Genomic DNA, 24,418 nt, shown 5'->3' with positions numbered 1-24,418 from the left:
ACAGCCAGGCTTGAAGGACTTGTCTGCTGCTACTGCTGCTACTGCTGCTACTGCTGCTACTGCTGCTACTGCTGCTACTGCTGTTACTGCTGCTCATGCCACCGGGAGGAAAGATAACTCTGGAAGAGCAGTGAGCTCCCTTCAGCAAGCATTTAATCTTCCTCCCCCAAAAGGGGAGGTCCTTCTAAAACTGCCTATGGAGCGTGGTTTCTCCTTCTGACCTCAACAGCATAAGTCACTTCAAAGCAGGCCAGGTGTAGCCTCTCCCAATGAGTCAGCACGTTATCTATCTTCCTTCCATATCTTCTGTATCAGAATCATTAGCCACTTATTATTGGCCTAAGGAAGTTGTAGTGGTGGAGTATTAGACTGGAGTCATAAGTTTTTTTCCTAATATAATCAGGTATTTATTTCAAATAACCTTTATGGGTTTAAAAGAACATAGTTTATCCATTTAATTATATATATGCATGTGTGCATGCATGTATGTATATATAGTTGTTTATAGAACAGCAAGGTAAGTTATAACACGCATCTACTCTGTTTTCAGCCTTTACTATTTGGCATCCAAGAGATAGTAGGTTGCAGATAAACTTATAAGAATTTGGTCTTTTTAATGTAAAATTTATAGTTTTTTTCACTTCATGTGACACATTCCTTTTTTTTTTAAGTGAGGCAATTGGGGTTAAGTGACTTGCCCAGGGTCACACAGCTTGTATGTGTCAAGTGTCTGAGGCCAGATTTAAACTCAGGTCCTCCTGAATCCAGGGCCACTGCTTTATCCACTGCGCCACCTAGCTGCCCCGTTTTTTTTTTTTTTTCATTTTAAAGGAGACTTTGATTTATGCTTTGAAAAATTGATTCATGTTAGTAGATTGTTACTCTAATTAGAAAAATGGATTTTGTTTGCATTTCTAAAATAAAAGGATAAGATAGGTAACTTAGTAATCAGAGGTTTAATTTATCCATGATTGTTTCTAATGTTCTTGAACAATGCAAACTAGTTTGAATGATTTGTTTTGAAAAACAAGAACTATCACAAAATCCTAATTTAGAATTGGAAGGGATCTCAGAAGTCACTTAATCTAATGTTCCTTCAGAAGAATTGCCTTTTAAAAACGAATTTGTGTAGCTAGGTGGTACAGTGGATAAAGCACTGGCCCTGGATTCAGGAAGACCTGAGTTCAGATACAGCCTCAGACACTTGATACTTATAAGAATTTGGTCTTTTTTTTTTTTTTTTTTGGCGGGGCAATGGGGGTTAAGTGACTTGCCCAGGGTCACACAGCTAGTAAGTGTCAAGTGTCTGAGGCCTTATTTGAACCCGGGTACTCCTGAATCCAAGGCCGGTGCTTTATCCACTGCGCCACCTAGCTGCCCCAGAATTTGGTCTTTTTAATGTAAAATTTATAGTTTTTTTCACTTCATGTGACACATGTGAGGCAGTTGGGTCACACAGCTTGTATGTGTCAAGTGTCTGAGGCCAGATTTGAATTTAGGTCCTCCTGAATCCAGGGCCCGTGCTCTATCCATTGCACCACCATCTAGCTGCTCCTTCTCATCACTTCCTTTGAGCCATGTTTCTTGTTTTTAATTTTTCAACATTGGTGTGTGTGTCTTTGTTTCCTATTTACTTTGTAGTTAATGTGTATTTTGTTTTTTTGGCCCTTTTTGCTCTGCATCAGTTCATGTAGTTCTTTAAATTCTTTTTATTTCTTCATCTCATCATTTCTTACAGCACAGTAATATATATATATATGTATATATATATATATATATATGTATATATATATATATATATATTCTGTTACATTAATATACCACAGTTTATTTAACCATTTCCCAATTAATGGGTATCTACTTTTTTCCAATTTCTTTGAAGTCACAAGTGGCACCATAAATATTTTAGTGTATATGGGGTTTTCTTCTTATCAGCTAACTTAAGGGCAGGCTAATGAAAAGGTACTTCTCCTTTAATAGCGCTTATGCTAACAATTTAATAAATATCTGCTGGTACTGAATTCCTAGATTTAATTGAGCATATTGAAGTTTTACACTAGCATCTATTTTTCACAAATGTCATAATATTTTGTCTTTCCTTTGTTATTTCTTCTTGTAATCATGTTGTTAATCTCTTCACACAGGGAACTCTTTTTTAAGAAATCGTCTGTTTAGGGGACTTGACTCCTGGCCCCCTTCTTTTTGTGTATGTATGCATTTTCTTAAAGATTAATAAATTCTATATGTTTTAAATCACTACATTTTCAAAAGTACAATTTTGAAAATATTAGGCATTAGACAAGAACCTGATGTGGAAACAGTAAAATTTTGTGAAACAAAAGTTGAGAACTATCTTTACATGTAACGGGGGAAAAATTTATTTTATTTTTATTAATAAAATATTTATTTATTTATTTATTTATTTATTAATAAAAAAATTGTGTCACCTTATAAAATAGTCCCTATAAAACATAATGAACTTTGTCCTCAGAGGCATTTTTTAATTTAGCTCTTTAAAAGATGTGTTTAAAAAGTCAATTGATATCCCAAATCTTAAATATTTTCATAATAGTATTATCAGGATTTTTCTTGGTATTAGAGGGTATCTGCTTTTGGTCTTTTGGAAAACTAAGGAAATTACATACCCTGAATAATGCCATGAGTATATTATGTATGTGTGTGTATGTGTGTGTGTCCTTCTCTCCATATCTATAGATATATATGTATGTATGTGTGTATATCTTTAGACCTATATATAGATCTGTAGATATATTTTCTCACACACACACATATAGATATAGATATATATGGGATAGTATAGGAGTATTTATAGTTATAAAAATAAGATAAACAAGACAAATTAATTGACGAAATACAGGTTGTTTAATATCATTAATTTGTTTGGATAATTTGGATTTGATTGGATAGTGCTTCGGAGTCTTTTGTCACTATGTCACTGGCTATATCACTGATAAAGCCTTTTAAAAATATTGTACTATGAGATCAAAATTAGCCAAGACTTAATGGTGAATATTGCAATTTCTATTTAGAATTAACAGAAAATTCAACTCTTCAATGAAGAGATTTAGGATCTAACAACTTAATTTGATCACACTGACACCCATCATGTGTATTGATTTCTGCCTTTTAATTCTGTTTTTGTCATTCTGTGCCCATTTTACATTTTTGTGTAAATTGTCTTATCCTCAGACTCGAAAGCCTCGGAAGTTTGATGGTGAACTTCCAGATATTTCCTTAACTGATTTGAAGTTTCTGCAGTCTTTCTGTCCTTCAGAAGTACAACCGTTACTCAGGTAAATGGTATCATTATGCTTGATTTTAGGTGTGATCGTCATTGTTTACAATACTAACTTTTAGGGTTGTAGTTAGTAAAACTTTTAGGAAGATATTGTAGGAAAAGCAAAATTACTGTTTCAGGGTCTTTAGTGGAATCCAGTGTATTTCACTGGAGGAATACTAAATTAATTAGGCAGAAATCCAGCTCTGTATGGGAAATAACACCAAGTATAAATCATTAGTCTGCCCGTAAAGAGCTTTTGTGCTCAGGAGTTAAATGTCTAAGTATACCTGCTTAGGTATGAAAACATACTTTACTTTAGTAAAGACCGTATTATCTTAAAAATATTCCTGATAGATTAAAAAAAGGTTTTAATGATCTCATTTATCTAACATGTTTTTAGTTATTTCATTGTCATCATGTCATAAAGTATCATAAATTCAAAATAAAAATTCTTCCTTTCCTCAGGGTTCCATTACTTTGTGACTTTGAACCTCTACACCAGCATGTACTCACGCTACATAATTTAGTGAAAGCAGCACAAAGTTTGGATGAAATGTCACAGACCATTACCGACCTACTGAGTGAACAAAAGGTAGGATTTTTTTTGGTTTGCTATATCTGTAGATAGACATTATGAATATGGTTTTTAGGGGCATCTAGGTGGTGCAGTGGTTAAAGCACTGGCCCTGGATTCAGAAGGACCTGAGTTTAAATCCAGCCTCAGACACTTGAAACTTACTAGCTGTGTGATCCTGGGCAAGTCACTCAACCCTCATTGCCCTGCCCCCTCCCCCACCCCCGACCCCCAATTATATAGTTTTTAATTCAATTCTTTTTTTGTCCTCCTTTTTATCTCCAGGCTTCAATGAGTCAGACATCCCCACAATCAGTTACTACACCAAGGATGGAAAGTACAACAGGAATTACAACTACTACCTCACCTAGAACTCCTCCTCCACTCACTATTCAGGATCCCCTGTGTCCTCCAGTGTGTCCATTGGAAGAATTATCTCCAGATAGCATTGATGCTCATACATTTGATTTTGAGACAATTCCTCACCCAAATATAGAGCAAAATCTTCACCAAGAATCTTTAGATTTAGACTCTTTAGCTGAAAGCCCCGAATCTGATTTTATGTCAGCCGTGAATGAATTTGTAATAGAAGAAAATCTAACATCTCCTAATCCCATAAGTGATCCACAAAGTCCAGAAATGATGGTAGAATCCCTCTATTCTTCAGTTATCAATGCAATAGATAGCAGACGCATGCAGGATACAAATCTATGTGGTAAAGAAGATTCAGGAGACCACGCTTCTCTAAATGTTCAAATGGAAAAATGTAGAGCTGTAGCGCAGGAATCTCAGTTTAATTTGCGAAACATAAAAGAAGACCTCTGTCACTTCAGAACACTTGTGCAGAAGGAACAGTGTGACTTCTCTAATTCTTTAAAATGTACAGCTGTAGAAATACGAAATATCATTGAAAAAGTAAAATGTTCCTTAGAAATAACACTAAAAGAAAAACATCAGAAAGAACTGCAGTCTTTAAAAAATGAGTATGAAGCTAAACTCAATGCATTAATAAAAGATAGTGAAGAAAATGAAAAAAAGATTAAAAAATTAAAAGGAGATTTAGTAGGTCTTGAAGAAGTTTTACAAAATAAAGATAATGAGTTTGCTTTGGTTAAGAATGAAAAAGAAGCTGTCCTCTGCTTGCAAAATGAAAAAGATCAAAAGCTCCTAGAGATGGAACATGCAATGAAGAACCAAAATTTTGAAATTAAAGAACTGAAGCAGTCACGAGAGACTGTGTTGGAAGACTTAAAAAGGCTCCATGTTGAGAATGAAGAAAAGTTACATCTTCTTAGGGCTGAGCTTCAAAGTTTAGAGCAGAGTCACTTGAAGGAACTAGAAGATACTCTTCAAGACAAGCACACACAAGAATTTGAAAAAGTTTTGAATGACCACAAGGTTTCTTTAGAGAAATTAAAAAAGGAAAATCAACAAAGACTTGATCAAATACAAGAATCTCATGCGGTAGTTGTGCAAGAAAAGGAACAACAGTTACAAGAGTTAAAACTTAAAGTTTCTGATTTGTCTGATCTGAGATGCAAGTTAGAGGTTGAGCTTGCTTTGAAAGAAGCAGAAACTGACGAAATGAAAATATTATTAGAAGAGAACAAAGCCCAACAGCAAGAAACCTTAAAGATCCTCATTGAAAAAGAAACAGAAAACTTGCGATCAGAGATAAGCAAGTTAAACCAGAAGATTCTAGATAATAATGAGGACTACCAAATAGGTTTAGCAGAGCTGAAAACTCTAATGACCGTTGAAAAAGATCAATGCATTTCAGAGTTGGTTGGTAGACATGAAGAAGAATCAAATTTACTGAGAGCCGAACTCAACAAGGTAACATCTTTACATCAACAAGCCTTTGAAATTGAAACTAAATTGAAAGAACAAATAGTGGAATTACAGAGTAAGTTGGAGTTGGAATTGAGTGTCCTTGAAAAACAAAGCAATGAAAAAATGGCTCAACAAGAAGAAAAATATGAAGCTATTATCCACAAACTTGAAGAAGACAAAGAGAAAATAGTTATGGATCAAGAACAAGACAGAGAACGACTCATTCAGAAGCTTAATTGTGAAAAAGAGGAAGCTGTTCAAGTTGCCCTCAAAGAATTTGAGTTACAGAGAGATGCTGTTGAAAAAGAACTATTGGAAAAAATTAAACATCTTGAGAGTCAAATAACCAAAAGGTAAGAATTCAGTTGCCTGAAAGTGTTTAAAATTGAAACTAAGAAGTTTATATCTCACTTCTTATGGTTTTTATGTGAATATATGCCCTGAATGTATGTTGTAAATCTTATAAAATTGTGAGTTTAACATTGTTAAATAATCAGTTATATTTGGTCTGAGTTTTGAGTTTTTGTTTTGAGTCATATTCTGTGTAATATCCTTTTAAAAGTAAGAGAATTGGGGCAGCTAGGTGGCGCAGTGGATAGAGCACCGGCCCTGGAGTCAGGAGTACCTGAGTTCAAATCCGGCCTCAGACACTTAACAGTTACTAGCTGTGTGACCCTGGGCAAGTCACTTAACCCCAATTGCCTCACTAAAAAAACAAACAAACAAAAAAAGTGAGAGAATTTACCAAATGAAAGGTGTGTGTGTGTGTGTGTGTAATTGGAATCACAAATTTTGAAATATTTTAATTTAATAATAAAAATATGCTGTAATTTTCCAGGATTATTTTCTCAGTTTGCTGTGAGAGAAATGTTGGCGATAGTCATTTGATTATATAAGTCAAAATTTGTGTTTCAAGTATGTACATTTTTACTGCTGCCTAGTCATCATTAAAGGAGTTTATAATTTTGAGCAATAATGCAATGACCACTTAGGAAGTACCAGTGACATTATCAGGGTCAATTCTCAAGCTTCATGTAACAACAATAACAAGAGCTAATATTTATATGGTCCCTTAAGGTTTTCAAAGGGCTTTGCATAACATTGATTATTTGGTCTCTTTAATCTTTGACATGCAGCCTGCTGTTGTGTGACTAAAGAGTTGTGAACCCAGTGTTGCACAACTGTGTACCCCTGAATTATAGTTTTACCATATTTCAGAGTTTTAGGACTCATCTTAAATATAATTAAGGAGAAAATTTCTTGTGGTTATTTTATAAGGACTTGTGCAAGTTAAAAATGCCAAAAACCCTGGTTCACCTAATCTCAAAGACCTGAAGACTATGGATTTTCCATTTTTGTATGGTCTATCTCCTATGTAGACCAAATAAACTGTATATTTCTCTGAAATAACCCTCAGCATACTCCATTTGATATTGCCTTGACCAATATCATTTTGCAGTAAAGTCATAAACAATTCTAGTCTTACCCCTTTTTAACCCCTTTATAGTCTTGTGGTTACTTTTCTATTTACAACCCTGTTTCTTTGGAACCAACTGTGTCTTCTAATGTTGTTTTGCCTAATGTCATCTTTTTTGGAACCAGTTAATAATGTTAGGCAAGGCATGCCTTTATTTTTGAACTTTAAAATACCATTATCGTATGACATTCATGATTTAATTATCAAAAATTATAGCTGTATGAAATGTATATGAAAAATTTATACCACATCTTTTCATTACTATATGTGTATATATTGATATTTGTACTTAATAGAATAGATAGTATATAGATATTTGAACTAAATGGAATTTATAAATCATCTATATATAGAAAAACTATAATTTATAATAGTGGATTACCAGCTTCTGATGTCTTCAAAGGCATATATTTAAGGAATGTGTTCTTCATTTGTCATTGTATACAGCTAATATTGTTCCATGTTCATTTACTTACTGCTGCATTTTCTTTCATTCTGCATATCAGCCAAATTCAACCAAGGCAAAATTTTCTGGTGCTAAAAATCAAGGTCTGCACAATCAAGGAAAATAACTTGATCCTGTTCTTAAACATTGAGGAAGTGTTTTGAGAAAAAAGAGGGTGACTTTTTGGTTTATTATGTCCTATTCACAATAACATGATCATTTTAAAATTCATACCAGTAAGATATTTTGTCAATCCTAAAAATTATAATTTCTGTTTCGAGTGTTGTTAATAAACCATACAATTCATTTTTTTCTTATAAACTTGAGAACTGGTGATTGTAAAAGGATAATCAGAATCTTTATTGTAATTTTATTAAAGGCTGAAACCTAATTACCAAAGGCAAATATCTCCATTTTTTAGCTGAAAGAGTTAATTGGGAAGATAGCATTTGATTATGCAGAAATTTCATGTTCATTCCTGGAAAATGTGCTTTAAAGTTGAGGTGCCTATGAGTATAGAATTGATTCAGAATTTATATCTAGGACTTAACCAATGTATATTTGTTCAAAAATGAATTTTAGAAGTCATTATGTAGGGAATTTTAAGACTAGCATAGAAATTTAGGATTAAAAAAAATGTTGAAATTGGCCATCTGGAATCAGAAGACCTGAGTTCAGTTACACCTTCCAGCTCTTACTATCTATATAATTTTGGTCAGCTCACTTAATCCTCCTGAGGAGGTCTCCATTTCCTTCTCTAAAACAAACAGTTTGAACTAGATGCCCTTCAAAGTCGTCCTTCTCTCCTCTCCTCCTCTCTCCCCCCCCCCCCCCAGCTATAAATTTGTGATCCTGGGCAGGTCGAATTTTGAGAGAAGATAATGAGGATTTTCTAGAGTAAGTGGAACAAGAGCTAGTCCTGTTGGAGTCACATTTTTTTTTAAAACCTTCCCCTAGCTCTTTCCCCTTATTCCTTCAGCCACAGTAGCCTCCTCTGTAACTATAGCTAAATTGTGTCCATCCTGACCATGTTTGTAGTTCCTATCTAGTCTCTTCTCTAGGTAGACATGCCTAAAAACTTTAATTTTGAGACATTTTATTAGATGAATGCATTTCTTTTTATATATTCATTTATGCCTGTCATCTATTGGGAATAAGGTGTGTGTTTGATCAGCACCCAGATGTTTGAGCACAGGAGACAAAAATGAAATAAGAATACCAAGGCAGTGTGGTGAAAGGGAATAGAGAGAGTTAGGAAGTTGAAGTTAGGAAGATATAGGTTCAAATTTTGTCTCAAACATTAATCAGCTTTGTCCTTAAGCACATTATTTAACTGCTCTTCATCTGGAAATGAGTGATTGGGCTGTCACCTCTAAGGTTCTTTCCACTAAATGCAATTACAAATTCTAGATAAAATTCTATAAAGGATTAAGATACAGTCACACCTCAGAGTCATTTCTCTAAGTTCCCTTTTATTCCCATTCACCACATTAATTCAACCAATACTTCCTTTGATAATAGTAGAAACTAGTGTTTTTGTTTGTTTGCTTTTGCAAAAAGGAAATTGGTAGTTCATTAAGTACAATTTTGGTAGAGAATGGGGACTGGATTTCCACCAAAACGTCTCATTTTTTTTTGAAACATATCATTCAATAATAACCTAACCATAATGGAAACTTAACATTCATAGTTTACAAAGCCCTTTTACACACATTATTTTTTTTTGGTCTTTGGCCTAGAAGATTATGATAAAGACATAAATAAACAAGAACTTCTATATCAGAATCTCTCAGTATGATCTGAAATAACACTAATTAATTCTATTAGAATTCTGTGTCAGATGTAGTCCAAGAGTTTAAGATACTGGAGGTAGAGAAGGTAGCACATTTTCCCATAACAGGCTACCTTTATTGGGGGGCAGCTAGGTGGCACAGTGATAAAAAAGCACAGGCTCTGGATTCAAGAGGACCTGAGTTCAAATCAGGCCTCAGACACTTGACACTTAGTAGCTGTGTAACCTTGGGCACTTAACCCTTATTGCCCCGCAAAAACAAAAACAAAACAGAAAACCAGGCTACGTTTATTCTTAGGTTTCAATGTAGCGTTAATTGGCAGGGTACTGAAACCTACTTCATTAGTTCAAATTTCCAGGTTTCTTTTGTTGTTGGCTAAAAAGATAATGAGAACCATATGTACATCTTAAAAGATTTATGTAAGAACTGTTCCACTAAAGTAAATGAAAACAGCTAGCATAATGTGCAGTAAAATTTAAAGGATGCCTCCTTTATTTTGCACATGCGGTTTCTCCCAGGTATTTTTTAAAAACAATTTTAAATTGATACATATTTAAACTGTATCTTTTTGTTTTGTTTTTGCAGGGCAATGAGGGTTAAGTGACTTGCCCAAGGTCACACAGCTAGTAAGTGTCAAGTGTCTGAGGCTGGATTTGAACTCAGGTCCTCCTGAATCCAGGGCCAGTGCTTTATCCACTGCACCACATAGCTGCCCCTAAACTGTCTCTTTAGAAAATAATTTCAATGTCATAAGTAGTTCATCTAGAAACAACTTAGTCTTAGCATAGTTTATCATTTGCTTGCCACTTATAATTTTGTGACCTTTTCTAAATGATGTTCAACTACATGTTTAAAATGTTAAGAATTGTTACCTAGGTAGTACAACAACAAAAATTGAACTCAACCCCCCCAAGGCTCAAAACCTATCCTCTTCCTAATTTTCCTATTACTGTTGAGGGTATCACCATTTTTTCATTCAACTTGGGTGCCATCCTTGACTCCTCACTTTTTCTCATTCTGTATCCAATCTTTTGCTAGATCTTATCCATTTTACCAAGGCTCCATCCTGGGCCCTCCTCTCTTTTCCTTCTATACTATTTCACCTGGCTATCTCATCAGCTCTCATATATTCAATTATCATCTCTGTGCTGGTGATTCTCTACTTATCTATGCCTGACCTTTCTGCTGAGCTCCCAATATTGAATAACAGAACTGGCTGTTGTACATCTCAAACTAGATATACTGTAGATATCTTAAGTTTAACATGACCAAACCTATTGGTTAGGCCTGTCGATTTTGCCTTGTAACATTATACCTTCTTTCCTCTAACATTACCACTACCTTACCATAGAACTTCATCACTTTTCTTCTGGACTGTTGCAGTGCCCTGCCAGTTGATCTGCCTTCCATAAGCCTTTCACCACTCCAGCCCATTCTCCACTCAGCTGTCAGAATTATTTTCCTAAAGCATAGGTCTGACCATGTCACCCTCCCCCTACTCAATAAATTCCAATGGTTCCCTATCACCTCCAAGATCAAATATAAAATCCTTCAGCATTCAAAGCTATTTACAACCTGGTCCCTTTCTACCTTTCCATTCTTACACGTTTAATCTCCATTTTCTCTGTAATTCAGTCACAGTGACTTCTTTTCTGTTCCTCAAACAAGATGCTCTGTCTTTCAATTCTCATGCCTAGGATATTCTCTGCCTCCTGGCTTCTTTCAAGTTCAGCTAAAATCCTACCTTTTACAGGAAAGCTTTTGTGATTCTCCCTAATGCTGGCGCCTTCCCTTTGATCATCTCTAGTTTATCCTTATATATCTTGCCTGCGCATAGTTGATTGTATGTTGTCTCACCCACTAGACTGTACAAGAATTTTCATTTTTTTATCCCTAGTGCTTAGTTAGCAAAGTACCTGGAACACAGTTGACACATAATAAATTTTTTAATGACTGAATAATAAATAGGATAGAGAACCATATTTTAATTTGTAACATGTAAATAAAATAGTATTCAAAGTGAAAGCACTCTGAATTCTAGTTAGATTATGACAAAGGTCCTCAGTAGGCTTTAACCTATTACCTAAAACCTTAACATAGTTGATGTCTAAAAATAATGGTTCCAATTTTATATTGCTCTTCAAGGTAATTTTGTCAACACCAATTATGTAGAGAGTATTATGCCCATTTTATAGATGCCCATTTCCCACTTTCACTGTACCACTTTGCCATCGTCTCCAAGCAAATGGCATTTTTAAACCATATTTTCCATATGTTACTTGGATTGCCAATAGGGAGGGGGAGCATAGCTAGTAGTAATAGTAGTAGTAGAGACTTTACTATTAAATATTATAACACGAGCTTTTAAGTACTATGAGTACTATTTTTTCCCTGCTTAGAAGCATTACTAGAACATACCACATGACTGGCTTTTCCACCCCTAACCCTCAGAATGAAGTCTTCAAGTCTTGCACAGACAATTAAGAATCTGGAGTATAAGGGGCAGCTAGATGGCGCAGTGGATAGAGCACCGGCCCTGGAGTCAGGAGTACCTGAGTTCAAATCCGGCCTCAGACACTTAACACTTACTAGCTGTGTGACCCTGGGCAAGTCACTTAACCCCCAATTACCTCACTTTTTTAAAAAAAGTAAATATATCAAATATTGGCCTGCATTCAAGTTCTGAAATGTATTCCTCATTAATACAACAAAGTTTATTTAATCTTGATATCCTTTTTAGGATTTCCAGTTTTATTTCTCATATAAATGATGTCCATTATAAAAAGAATAGCTTTAGATATGTATTATTAGTGACAATATTTCATGGAAGGCAGTTTTAAGGGATACCTCATCATTGCTAAAAGAAGGGCTAGGAATGGCACAGTGGATAAAGCACCAGCCCTGGAGTCAGGAGTACCTGAGTTCAAATCCGGCCTCAGGCACTTAACACTTACTAGCTGTGTGACCCTGGGCAAGTCACTTAACCCCAATTGCCTCACTAAAATAAAAAAAGAATCTGGAGTATATACAGATATAGTTTGTGTCTTACATACATTGTTTCTTAGCTCCAAATCAAGTATTATGTATTAGGATAAAAATAGCCAAGAACAAGTGGGGTTTTTTTGTTTTTGTTTCTTAGAAGAACAGATTTTTTAAAAAATTAACATTGTTCATTTAAGACATTTCAAAAGCCACCTGCCCTGCCTGTACTTCATTCATGAACTTGATCATTTTTCATGTGAGTTGTTGGACCTGGCCATAGGCAGACCACAGTAGAATCAGTTTAAAAGATGTCTTCTAAATAGACTTGGGATATTCAATCAAGAGACTGCCTTGAGTTTTGAGAGAGGGCTGTGGCAGTGACCAGAAGTATACAGGAATGCTGACTTCAAGGAATGCCATAACTGACAGGGACTTGAGAGCGGTCAAACTTTCTCGTTTTGTGGGTGAGGGCCTGGAGGTTTGAAAGACCGAAGAGATTTTTCCAAAGGAATGAAAGTAAAACCAGTGAAGGAGATTGTGAAGTACACAACATAGACTTGAATAGGCTAACATTGGCTAAAAATAGCCTATAACAGACTAAAATCATCTTGATTTTAATACAAACTAAACTATCATGCATGGTTTGGGCCACCTTGTGGAACTTACAGGAAGCCACAGTCCTTATCAGTTCAAAATATTTTTTCATAAATGATATAACAAAAGATCCCCCCACCTAACTTTATTAATTTGAGGGGAGTGTCTCTTCTGCCCCTCTTTCCTATAAATGAAGGACATTGAAATATGAAGGGATTTCAATAGAAAAATAGTTCCCAACTTGGCATCTGGAATTGTTCTTTAATTTTTTTTTTTGTTTTAAGTATAATTGGTTTCCTTTGTAATGCTGTGCATTTTACATATTGAAAAACCTTCTGAAGATGGATCCATAGGCTTCACAGACTTCCAAAAGGATTCTATGACACATTTTTTTTGTGTGTTGAAAGGTTGAAAACCTTTGTGCAATCAAGAGGTGTTTAATAACTAGGTTTTTTGTCTCCTGGAAAGAGCATTCACTGAATATTTATTGATGCCTACTCTGTTCAAGATAGAACTCTTATCTACTCAAGAGGATACAAAGAAGATACTTGAATAACCAATTTTACAACAATTATATGAATATCTGCCATTCCTGTAGCTCTTAGAATCTAGCTATGTGGTTATGGAATCCTAGAATTTGAGAGATAGAAGGGACCTCAGCACCCATCTAGTCTAGCCCCATACAAGAAGGATACCCTACTATCATCCTCAGGATCTGCTTCAAATGGCTCCAAGGAGGAGTAATGTACTCTGTCTTGAAGCAAGTCATTCCATTTAGGGGCAGCTCTAATTGTTAGAAAGTTTTTGTGTTTTATTTTTTCTCTCACATCAGACAGCCTAACTTGAGCTGTCATTAGGAAGACCAGAGTTCAAAACTGGCCTTAGATACTCATCTCCATGAACCTTGGGCAAGTCATTTATCTCTGCATCAGTTTTGCTCATCTGTAAAATTAGGTTAATAATAGCACCTACTTCCCAGGGTTTTTGTGATGAAATAATGTTTGCGAAGTATTTTACATACTTTATATCATTTCTCCAGTAGTAAAATAGTAGTATATTGAAAGTAGATAATGCAAATGGCAAGCTTTTCTTTCATGTCTGAAAGATGTAGTGGAATTTGGTCATGGGATCATCACTTACCATCACTTATTGATAAGGGCATTTTCTTGGATTAATATTGTTTATCAGGGAGTTAAGTTTTTCTGTTTGGCTTCACCTATAGGGCAGAATTCTAACAACGACAGGTAGAAATGGCAAACTAGGCAGATTTTGGCAAAAAATGAATTATCATTAGAGCTTTCCAAAACTGAAATGACTCCCTTGTGAAGTAGTCTTAAGGCACAGCCTAGATAGTTACTAGCTGAACATGTTCTAAAAAACATGTTTCAGAATGGATGGTAACTTTCTAGTCCTTTTTCTGTGACTATGCCATAAACTATACCCTCTTAGCTGCAGTGATACTATTATATTATTCATACCATGTCCTTGCAATTGCTTTTTCTGTAACATAGGAAGCCTGATTTCATATAGATATGTTCTTAATATTTACTCTGGCACTACTATGTTTGAGGGGGAAAATTATCACGTATATCACTCTAAATCTATTTAGTTGCTAAGCTACATTAAGATCATTGAGGTATTTAAGAAGGCACTTCACTAAATTAATAGTTGTTCTCAATATTATATTCACTTTTTAAGTCCTCCCATTGAACATACCAGTGAAGATTCATCAAGTTTAGTTGCTGAACTTCAAGAAAAACTTCAGGAAGAAAAGGCCAAGTTTTTAGAACAACTTGAAGAACAAGAAAAAAGAAAGAATGAAGAAATGCAAAATGTTCGAACATCTTTGATTGCAGAACAACAGGTAAAATTGTCTTTCTTTTCTTGGGGATTTGCAGGGGGTAAACAGCATCATGACTAATATTTGCCTGTGTATACATTACCAGCGTTGAGCCCTTAAGACCAGAAAATGGTAATGGTAATATTCAAGAGGCCTAACTGAGGAAATCTTTAGACTTATGTTGGGATAGTGATACAGGACGTTCCTGAAAGATCTACCAAAAAGTTAATTTCAGTTTAGGATTTGAAAGGACAAGATCAGAAGTAATAAACATACCCAAAATGCATACTAATAATACTTAATTTTCTGGTGAATGATTTTGTGGTTGATCAGAAGTTATTCAGTACCTTCATAATAAACTTCATCAGTATACCTACATGTTGAACACTATTCTAGGTACATTGAAATTCCTTATGATTTTCCTGGAAATACATCACATTTTGAGTATGAATTGTTTCATTCTTTGTGCCTGTATCCCCAGTGTCCAACAAAATGCCTAGAACGTTGTAGGTGTTGTTGTTGGGTTTTTTTTTGCAGGGCAATGAAGGTTAAGTGGCTTGCCCAGGATCACAGTGTCAAGTGTCTAAGGCCAGATTTTTAACTCAGGTCCTCCTGAATCCAGGGCCTTTGCTTTATCTACTGTGCCACCTAGCTGCCCCCTGACTCTTTGAGCCCTAATTAAAACATTGGACAGGAATTATGCAATTCAGCAACTTATTTAAATTCTCAGGGTTTATAAAAGATGGGTTTTGACTAAGTAATTTCTTAAGGTTCCAGCCAATTCTGAAATTCTAAATTAGTTGGCAACTTTTATATTTCCCCTACTTTTTACAAGAGTTTTGGGGGAGAGAGGGGGGGGGAGGGTAGAAAATGAAGTAAAGGTAAAGGATATTCAACTTTACCCATAACTACAGTTGTCCCTTCCACATTGCAGGAGTTAGGGGCACAGTGACCCTGAGATCTGCAAAATCCACATAAAATTCTTTGGCTCTTCATATCAGAGAAGGACTTTTGAATTTTTTTCTTTTATTGGGTGTTTACATTACCTTACTGTAAAATTTGGGTTGATATTATGCAATGCTGCAAATATATTTTATGCATTTCTGAGTTTCTAAACTTTTTCTGTGTCATCTGCTGGCCTTCATATGTCAGTTGTAACTTCTACAAAATTCCCCAAAAATTCCTACTTAATTTTATGCCAGCCTTCAATGGGGAAGGGATAATAACTATCCTTTACTGTGGTCGGATGTGTACTGGGCTTGCACCTAGCAGATTTAATTTCATGTCCTATAAGTATGACTTATTGTGTAACAGTGACATGTACCAGAAGTTGCCATAATTATGAGAAGTGAGGACAGTAGAAGTGTCATGTTCTCCCTCCCTAGCCCTCTAGTTGATGTCAGTCTTTGCTCTTTAGATTCCTCAGTCTGTAAAATGGAGACAATAATACTTAACCTTCCTAACTTCCCAAGCTTTTCTGAGGAAAGTACTTAGTAAACTTTAAAGCACTGTATACATTTAAGCTATTGACTAATATGTCTGAAGCCACATAAATGCAGTAGTATTTACTATAACAGTAATAACTAACATTTATATAGTGCTTACTTAGTGCTAGGCACTGTGCTAAGTACTTTAGTCATTCATCATTTTCATTCCCATATTAGATGTTTTAAACTTCCTTAAGGAAAGACCTTTCCTATTGGAAAAAAGTGTGATTTTTATAATTGAAATAGGACAGTATATTTGTATCAACTTCCACAACTTTAGTAAGTTTCAAAAGGAAATTGGCATTTTTATTTGATGTTAATTACCAAATAAGAAAACTCTCAAATGGATCTAGGATCTCATTAGTTTGGTTAATTCCTCCAAGAATGCACATCACAACCCATCAATACCTGTTCCATTCTCTGTACTTCTTTTCTATGTCCTCTCATGAGTTCACCACAGTGGGTGGAGTCCACCCTTGTTGGAGGCCTTCCTTGCTTTCTCACGGAGCACTTGAACTGTATATATCTTTCCTTTCCCTTACTATGTAATTCATCCATTGCCTCTTGCATTAATTTCCTTGATAACATCTTTATTTCTATTCTTTGCAGTTTTCCAGTGGTTAAAATTCACAGCCTGCTTACACCCACAATGTGCTTTTCCATTGCCCTCTGTAGTACTCATTTCCTGTCCTTTGAAGAATGGTGTTCCCTATCTTTCAGCCATGCATCAGTAGAATATTGTTATTAAAGTATATCTTTCTTTCTAAGAGAAGTTTGCAGGCTCCTAAAGGCAATCCAGCTCACCTCCTCCTTTTGTTATACTCTAGGCCCATCTTGTTCATATGTAAAATCAATGCCAGATATACATACTGATCAACAACAATAAACATTCTTTATTCTTTGTGCAGTTGATTTTTCCTGTGTTGATCATCAGGCCAAACTATTTTGAGTAGTGATGAATCTTTTTCCAGGACATTCTGCAGTATTTTAAGGCATCACGGAACCAGTATGATGTTATCTGCAAACAGGAGTATCTGGAGTACCTTATTCTATTTATTTATTCATTTTTTAAAAATAATAAAAGTATTTTATTATTTTCTAGTTACATGTAGAGATAGTTTTCGACATTTGTTTTTATAAGATTTTTAGTTCCAAATTTTTCTCCCTCCCCAAGACAGCAAGCAATCTGATATAGGTTATATATGTGGAGTATCTTTTCTTTTTCTCTTCTCTTCTCTTCTCTTCTCTTTTTTTTATGGGGCAATGAGGGTTAAGTGGCTTGCCCAGGGTCACACAGCTAGTAAGTGTCAAGTGTCTGAAGTCAGATTTGAACTCAGTCCTCTTGAATCCAGTGCTGGTGCTTCATCCACTACACCACCTAGCTGCCCAAGTACTTTACTTTCAATAAGGATCCCTTTTACAATTTGGAATCTGTATTTTATCTCCTTCATCACAGTAGTGAAAATCTTGGGGAAACATACATCTCCTTCCATTATGCCTTGCTTTATATGAACAGAGGGCTATTAAATAGTGTCATTTCTATTGTTATATCTTAGGAATCTTGAATGAATTTTTTTTTTGCTCTTGAATGATTTTGATGTGTGAATGGGATATACTTCATTGGAAGAGAGCCTTTTGTGCTCAGACTTTTTGTTTTTATTTTAATTTTTCATAACTATAAACAAATATCTTGGAGCCTCCTACATCTTTCAGTTGCAAATGGCAAAGATATATGTTCTGTTGTAGATTATTGCTTATGAAAGTGAGTTTGTTTTCTATTAATACCATCATTGAGAATGCCCTCGATTCATGTGTAGACGAATCTAATAAGGATTTTTTGTATGTGTTAAAGTAAGGGATATAGTTTAGTTTTTAAAATTTTTTAAATTTTTGACAGTTATCGATATCTTAGTTATACTGTGGTAATTGGCTCTCAAGATAGCTTGTAAATTGATCTCTTAACATCCTCACAGTTTTGTCACCTGATGTGAATTTCATCTGTATAAATTTGATCCAATCCAACTGCTTTTCTCATCTTTTTTCTCCCTTTTTACCATTTGTACATCCTGCAATGATTGTATTTAATAGTGGAAACAAAAGAAATCTTTGTAGAACTTTTCCTTTTCCCTTCTGTTTGTTGTCTTTCCATTGTCATTCTTAAACACCCTACAGATAAATTTGTTTACTCTTTCCAAGCTTTCTTTAAATTGCTTTTATGCCCCACTATTTTAGTATGAATGAATATAGATGCATGAAAAGCATTTATTAAGCACTACATACTAATTGCTGTGCTAATTAAGCACAAGGGCTACTGTACCTGCCTTCGAGGAACTTATATTCTAAGAGGAGAGACAACATAATGGTGGCCAGGGAAGGGAATTATATAGTCTGGAAACTCACAGAAATAGTGAGGAGAACAATAGGGGGTTCCATGGACAGGCCTTTTCCAAAGGCAATGGTAGTATTGATTTGATTAGAGCTCAGAGCAAGAGGTGAAAGCGTAGAGAGCATATGTTTATGGTGACAGAATAGAATGTGGCCAGATGAAGAGAAGGAAGCTTGGTCCCAGGGGGTGCCAAGGAGAGTCAGCCACTGATGCAGCTAATCATCCATTACCCTATTTTGCAAGATTTTTAAAGTGAGTTTATATTCTGAATTAGTGTTGTTTTTGGCCACCATTTCTCAGTTTAGCCAATTACGTCAAATGTTTGCTGACTAAGGTGCTTTTTAGGTTCTTTTTGTTTTTTTGTTATTTCAGTTGATTTAATTTAAAGATTGAACTTAGATAAACACTTATGCATAGTGTTTATCCTACACTTATTTTTCATTATAATTACTTGTTCAAATTTTTCAATATTGTATTCTTCCAATTATATGACTTTTTTTTAAAACTTATTCTTCTAGTACTTTGTTAATTGTGATCTTGGCTTTTACAAGTCAGTGACCTCTGTACAAACAGAATGTCTCCCACACCAGTTTTTCCTGGGTGCTAAAATAGAATCATTTTAATTTTTGAGATGTTATATGGTGCTCACCATGTCCAGTGGCTACTAATTATTCCCTTGAAGTAATATTCATGATGTAGAGTCTTTAGGCTTCTGTTTATTCTTGGATCTTTATCATTCCTTCTTCCTCACCCATGCTTTCTTACCATCTGGACCTATTCCCACTTTCTGTATTGAAGTCACTGAATATCAATATATATTTAATCTGGAACTTCTTATTGAGTTGTTAATACTGTTTTTCTTTACATCCTCTGTAACCAGTGCTAGTGTGTCAGCTGCAATTATTTTCATTATATTTTTTTTTTTTGCAAATATTCAAAAGATGACCAAATTCCCCATAAAGTGAGATGGTTTTTCTTACCTTTGGTTATACAGTAAATGTCTTTCAACTCTTTTATGCCTCTTCAAAGAATTCCGGTTAGCTGTCTTTCTATTCTTCTTGTATCTTATATAGTCACAAGACTGATATGCTTCATCTCCTCTATATTTAGGTTTATATTTATGTCATATTTATTCAGCAACAAAGCTAAAAACTAGACCATCTTAAAAAACTTTGATTCTTAGCATCCTTTGCTTCTCCACAAAGTCCTGTTCTTATCCCTTAACTTGATATATAGATGATACTAAGCTCTGACATGTTCTGCCTTGTTGAAAAGAATTTGAGTATGACCACAAAAGCAAACTGAGTCTGCTTTCTGGAAACCAAAGTAGTTCAGCATGCAGAGTCTCATTACTGGTAGGTAGACTAGCCAAGCTCATGTCTATTTCTTCAGTGATTGTGGCATAATTGTGGAAAAGAGGACAGAGGATGCCAGGAATTACTAAATATTTTTAATTATAATTAACAACAAATTTGAAGTTTCTCCCATTTATTTTTCATGGCACTTTTTGGTAAAGATAGTCAGCAGTTAAAAAAAATGATGTGGTTTTCTGTCTTCATGTCTAGACTGTTAATTTCAAGTCATTGTCATTTTTTTCTAATCCTAGACTAATTTTAACACTGTTCTAACAAGAGAAAAAATGAAGAAAGAAAATATAATAAATGATCTTAGTGACAAATTGAAAAATACAATGCAACAACAAGAACGAGATAAAGGTTAGTTCTGTTTATTCTAATAGAATATTTGAGATCACTTCTATCATGATCTTTTGGTTTAAATTGAGAGAATTGTTTGAAATATAATCAGTGTTTATTAATTGATTGTTTTTACTCTATGTTCAGATTTAATTGAATCCCTTTCTGAAGATCGAGCTCGTTTACTTGAGGAAAAGAAAAAACTTGAAGAAGAAGTAAATAAATTGCGTAGTAGCAGTTTTGTTCCTCCACCATATTTAGCTACAGCCCCTGAACTTTGTGGTGCTTGTGCACCTGAACTCCCTGGTGAAACAGACAGATTAGCTTCAGAAATAGCAGATGAAGGAAGAACAGATTCAGCAATGGAAACAAGCATGATGTCTGTACAGTGAGTATCCATCAGCGTGTATGTATCCTACAACATGGCTAAACTCTTTCTTGTCTGCCAACCAGAATTTTGCAAAGGGTTATTTTAGGGCACAGTGTGTAGCAAGGAGAGCATCTTGTAAGTTATAAAGAAAGGAAGGCCATATTTTAGCTAATGATACAAGGAAGATTGCAAAAATAATTACAAGCCCCGTGTAGTTGAATGTTTTATCAGCTTACTTCAATCTAGAAGACACAAAAAGGTTAACATAACACAATTCAGACATACATTGGAATTAACTAGGACTGGGGATATTAAGGTAACATATTGGATTTCTATCTAGTAGAGTCAGCAACATTTATTCAGTCTTATACTGTGCACAAGGCATGTTTAAACTATAAGTTTGTTATTAAAGGAATTTTTTAAAAGGACATAATTGTGTAAAGCCAAGAGCCCTTATGTCATACAAACAATAATGAGTTATAGATATAGATACACATTGCTATATAGATAGTATTTGAAAGATGACAAAGTCCTTTCCTCATAACAGCCCTGTGAGGTAGTAATTTGTGTATTTTTATCCCTATTTTAAAGATTAGAATTTCCCCATTTTGCTATTTTTGACAAAAATTGACAAAAAGATAATTGACAGTGCAGAAGTACAAATCCTGTCCTCAGATAACATTCTCTTAATCAGTTGTTCACTTCTGAAATCTTCCTTTTTCAAAGCAATCCTTCCCTGTCTTCAGGAAACAGAAGTGATGAAAATTTCCCCTTTCTTTATCTCTGAGATCTTTGTTTTCTTGATAAAGTCTTTTATTTACAAATAGTGCTTTCTAGGTTTCTAATGGCATTATATAATTTGTTTCCAAATTAATTACCTAAAAAGCCAACTGGTCCTATGTTGGGAGATTTCCCACTTTGTCGGGGTCTTTAGCCCAAGAAGACAACGGATCTCTTTACTGTTAATGGTAGGTAAATAAATTGACATCTTCTTATCCTTGGTAGGGATTTTGCGTTATAGTTCTGTCACTGTTGTTAAAGATCATTCAGAGATCAGACAGGGGCTCAAACAAACAGTCCTTTTACTAAAAGTATGTTCTAGTACCCTCAGGAAAAGTAGTTCTTGAGGAAGTCAAAAACAGTTCAGGAAGATAAAAACAAATAAAAGATATCTTTCAAGTAGGTTAAAAGCAGTTGGTCAGGTTCCCTGGGGTTTTAAGAACTCTCTGCCAAAGTCTGAAAAACTGTCTTTATAGTCGTGTCCAAAGCACTGAAATCAGTCCACTTAGGATTACAGGTACCTTAGAGTGTCCCAGGTCTGCAACACAACTTCCTTTCTTGCAGTGATGTTCCCTGGTAGTGTGGGAACTTGGGCTTAATACATGTCTCCTCAGTTCTATTATTATCCTGATCCACCACAGAGTCTCCAGTCCCACATAACTTCCCTTCTTTGTTGGACTCTTATTGGATAGATGATCTCTTTTCTGATAGCATCTGTGGATACTCATCATAAAAAGTTTGGAAGATAAAGCAGTTACTCCTAAAAAGGTTTTCCTTTTACAGGTCTATTCCTTAGCTTCAAGAATTCAGTGGTCTGCTTTCTTCCTTTACCGCTGTTTTACATTCTTGTGCCTTCCATCCTCACACGAGTTGGGTTTTGTGTCCTCATATCCTGTTGTCCTTTGTTGTTTTTACCCTTCCATTTTTTTTTTCAAGAAAGATTTTGTTCACTGTGATGACTTGGAGAGTAAAAAGATTCCTTAAAGCTTTTACCTTCTAGAATGTGGGCTAGCGTATACCTAGAACAGGGCTTTTTAGCCTTGGGTCTGTGAACTTCTTTCTTTTTTTAAAAAAAGTATGATAATTGTACAATATAATTGGTTTCCTTTATTTTTTTACTTTATGTCTATGTGTTTTACGATATTCTGAGAAGGGATCCATAGGCTTCACCGGACTGCATAGGGGGTCTATGATACACACAAAAAGGTTAAGAACCCTCTGACCAGAGTCTAGACAGCAGGTATTTGGCAGTGGCAGAAAAATAAGTGTAGCAAAATATACAAAACATTGGGGCAGCTAGGTGGCGCAGTGGATAGAGCACTGGCCCTGGATTCAGTAGGACCTGAGTTCAAATCCGGCCTCAGACACTTGACACTTACTAGCTAGATGTGTGACTCTGGGCAAGTCACTTAATCCCAATTGCCTAAAAAAAAAAAAATACAAAGCACTACAAATGTCTGCCTTCCATGCTTCTTTGATTTCGAGTCAGAAGAAACCTGGGTTTGAAAACCACAACATATGGTAGTTGTATGACTTTGGGCATGTTAATCTTAATCTGTTTCTTCATCTAAAATGGAATAATATATTATATCACAGATTTGTCATAAATACCAAATGAGATAATGTATGAAAATGTTTAAAAATTCTTCAAGTGCTAGATAAATGTTATGATTATCATCTCAGTTCTCTGTCATTCTTTTTGGTAGCTCTTGGTGCCAACATCATTCCCAAACTGCTTTGGTAAGCTGCCTTTCAGCCTACTTTTAGGCTCCTGAATAAAGCCTTTTTTTGTTCATAGCAGCCTTTCTGCCATTTTTCCTTTGATGAGGCTAGCTTGCTCAGTGCCTTTCATGTGCAATTGAAAGCTTCCTGCCAAAGGCTCAAAATATGCAACATAATGAGAGCACAGATGTACCAAAATTGGTTTTCTTGTGCTTGTTAATCATTATTCCATGTATTTGGTTCTTTATCTTTTAATCATTCTTGGCAGATCATTTTGGTTACTGATTTTCAAGTTATTCTTTACAGTATTCAATGTTTCTCATGCCATGGATGCAGGTCTTTCACTATTCTAGTTCTTGTCTCCTGGATACTTCCCAGATTATTCTTGTCTTTCTCTAACCATAGTGCCAAGCCCTGTACTTTGTACTCCAGTTGAGGTCTAACAAAATATAGGACAATCACTTTCTTATTTCTATAAACTGTGCTTCTCAATCCAGATCAGGATCAGATTCACTCTTTTGGCTCTACTGAAAAGTGCTGACCCACTGAGCTTGTCACTCCAGTTCTTTTTCAGACAAAACTGATTACTCCTGCTCCTCTTTTTTGTACTTGTGAAGTAGTTTTTTTTTTTAAAACGAATGCAAGACTATTGAATTTTCATCTTAGTGCAAAACCCTAGCCTGTCAGAATCATTTTGGATCCTAAACTTTGTATCACAGTATGTTAGCTTTCATACCTCCTAACTTGATGTTCAGCCTGTAAATTTGATGTGCATGCCCCTCTCTCCCTTTATCCAAGTTGTTAATAAAAATAGTAAAGGTGGTTAGTCAACTAGCATTTATTAAGCACCTACTATGCATCAGGTACTGTGCTAAGCACTGGGGTTTCAAATAAAGGCAAAAGATACTCCCTGCTCAAGGAGCTCACAATGTAATGGGGGAGACAGATATTAACAACTACAGATAAACAAGATATGTGGGTCACAGAGGGAAAGAACTAAGATTAAGGACTAGGAAAGGCTTCTTGCAGTAGGTGAGACTTGAAGGATGCAAAGGAAACCAAGAAGTAGTGACAAGAAGCAAGAGAATTCCAGGCATAAATCCTGTTTGGGATTCAAAGCACTTCATAATCTAGTGTCTC

General features: G+C 35.2%; 1 protein-coding gene across 3 annotated transcripts in view; it reads left to right on the top strand.

Moving 5' to 3' along the window:
* RB1CC1 (RB1 inducible coiled-coil 1) overlaps positions 1-24,418 on the top strand; it is a 94,460-nt gene that overhangs the window by 53,128 nt on the left and 16,914 nt on the right. For all 3 annotated transcript variants that reach the window (XM_043988219.1, XM_043988204.1, XM_043988211.1), the window contains exons 12-18: positions 2,145-2,206; positions 3,211-3,314; positions 3,767-3,893; positions 4,161-6,061; positions 14,698-14,863; positions 20,319-20,427; positions 20,554-20,794. In XM_043988219.1, the coding sequence (XP_043844154.1) occupies positions 2,145-2,206; positions 3,211-3,314; positions 3,767-3,893; positions 4,161-6,061; positions 14,698-14,863; positions 20,319-20,427; positions 20,554-20,794 (2,710 nt within the window). The remainder of the gene's footprint in view (positions 1-2,144; positions 2,207-3,210; positions 3,315-3,766; positions 3,894-4,160; positions 6,062-14,697; positions 14,864-20,318; positions 20,428-20,553; positions 20,795-24,418) is intronic.

Source organism: Dromiciops gliroides, chromosome 1 (genome assembly GCF_019393635.1).
Source record: "Dromiciops gliroides isolate mDroGli1 chromosome 1, mDroGli1.pri, whole genome shotgun sequence".
Classification (NCBI taxonomy): domain Eukaryota; kingdom Metazoa; phylum Chordata; class Mammalia; order Microbiotheria; family Microbiotheriidae; genus Dromiciops; species Dromiciops gliroides.
Note: the sequence above shows the minus strand (reverse complement) of the source record. Positions and strands in the feature narration are given on the sequence as shown.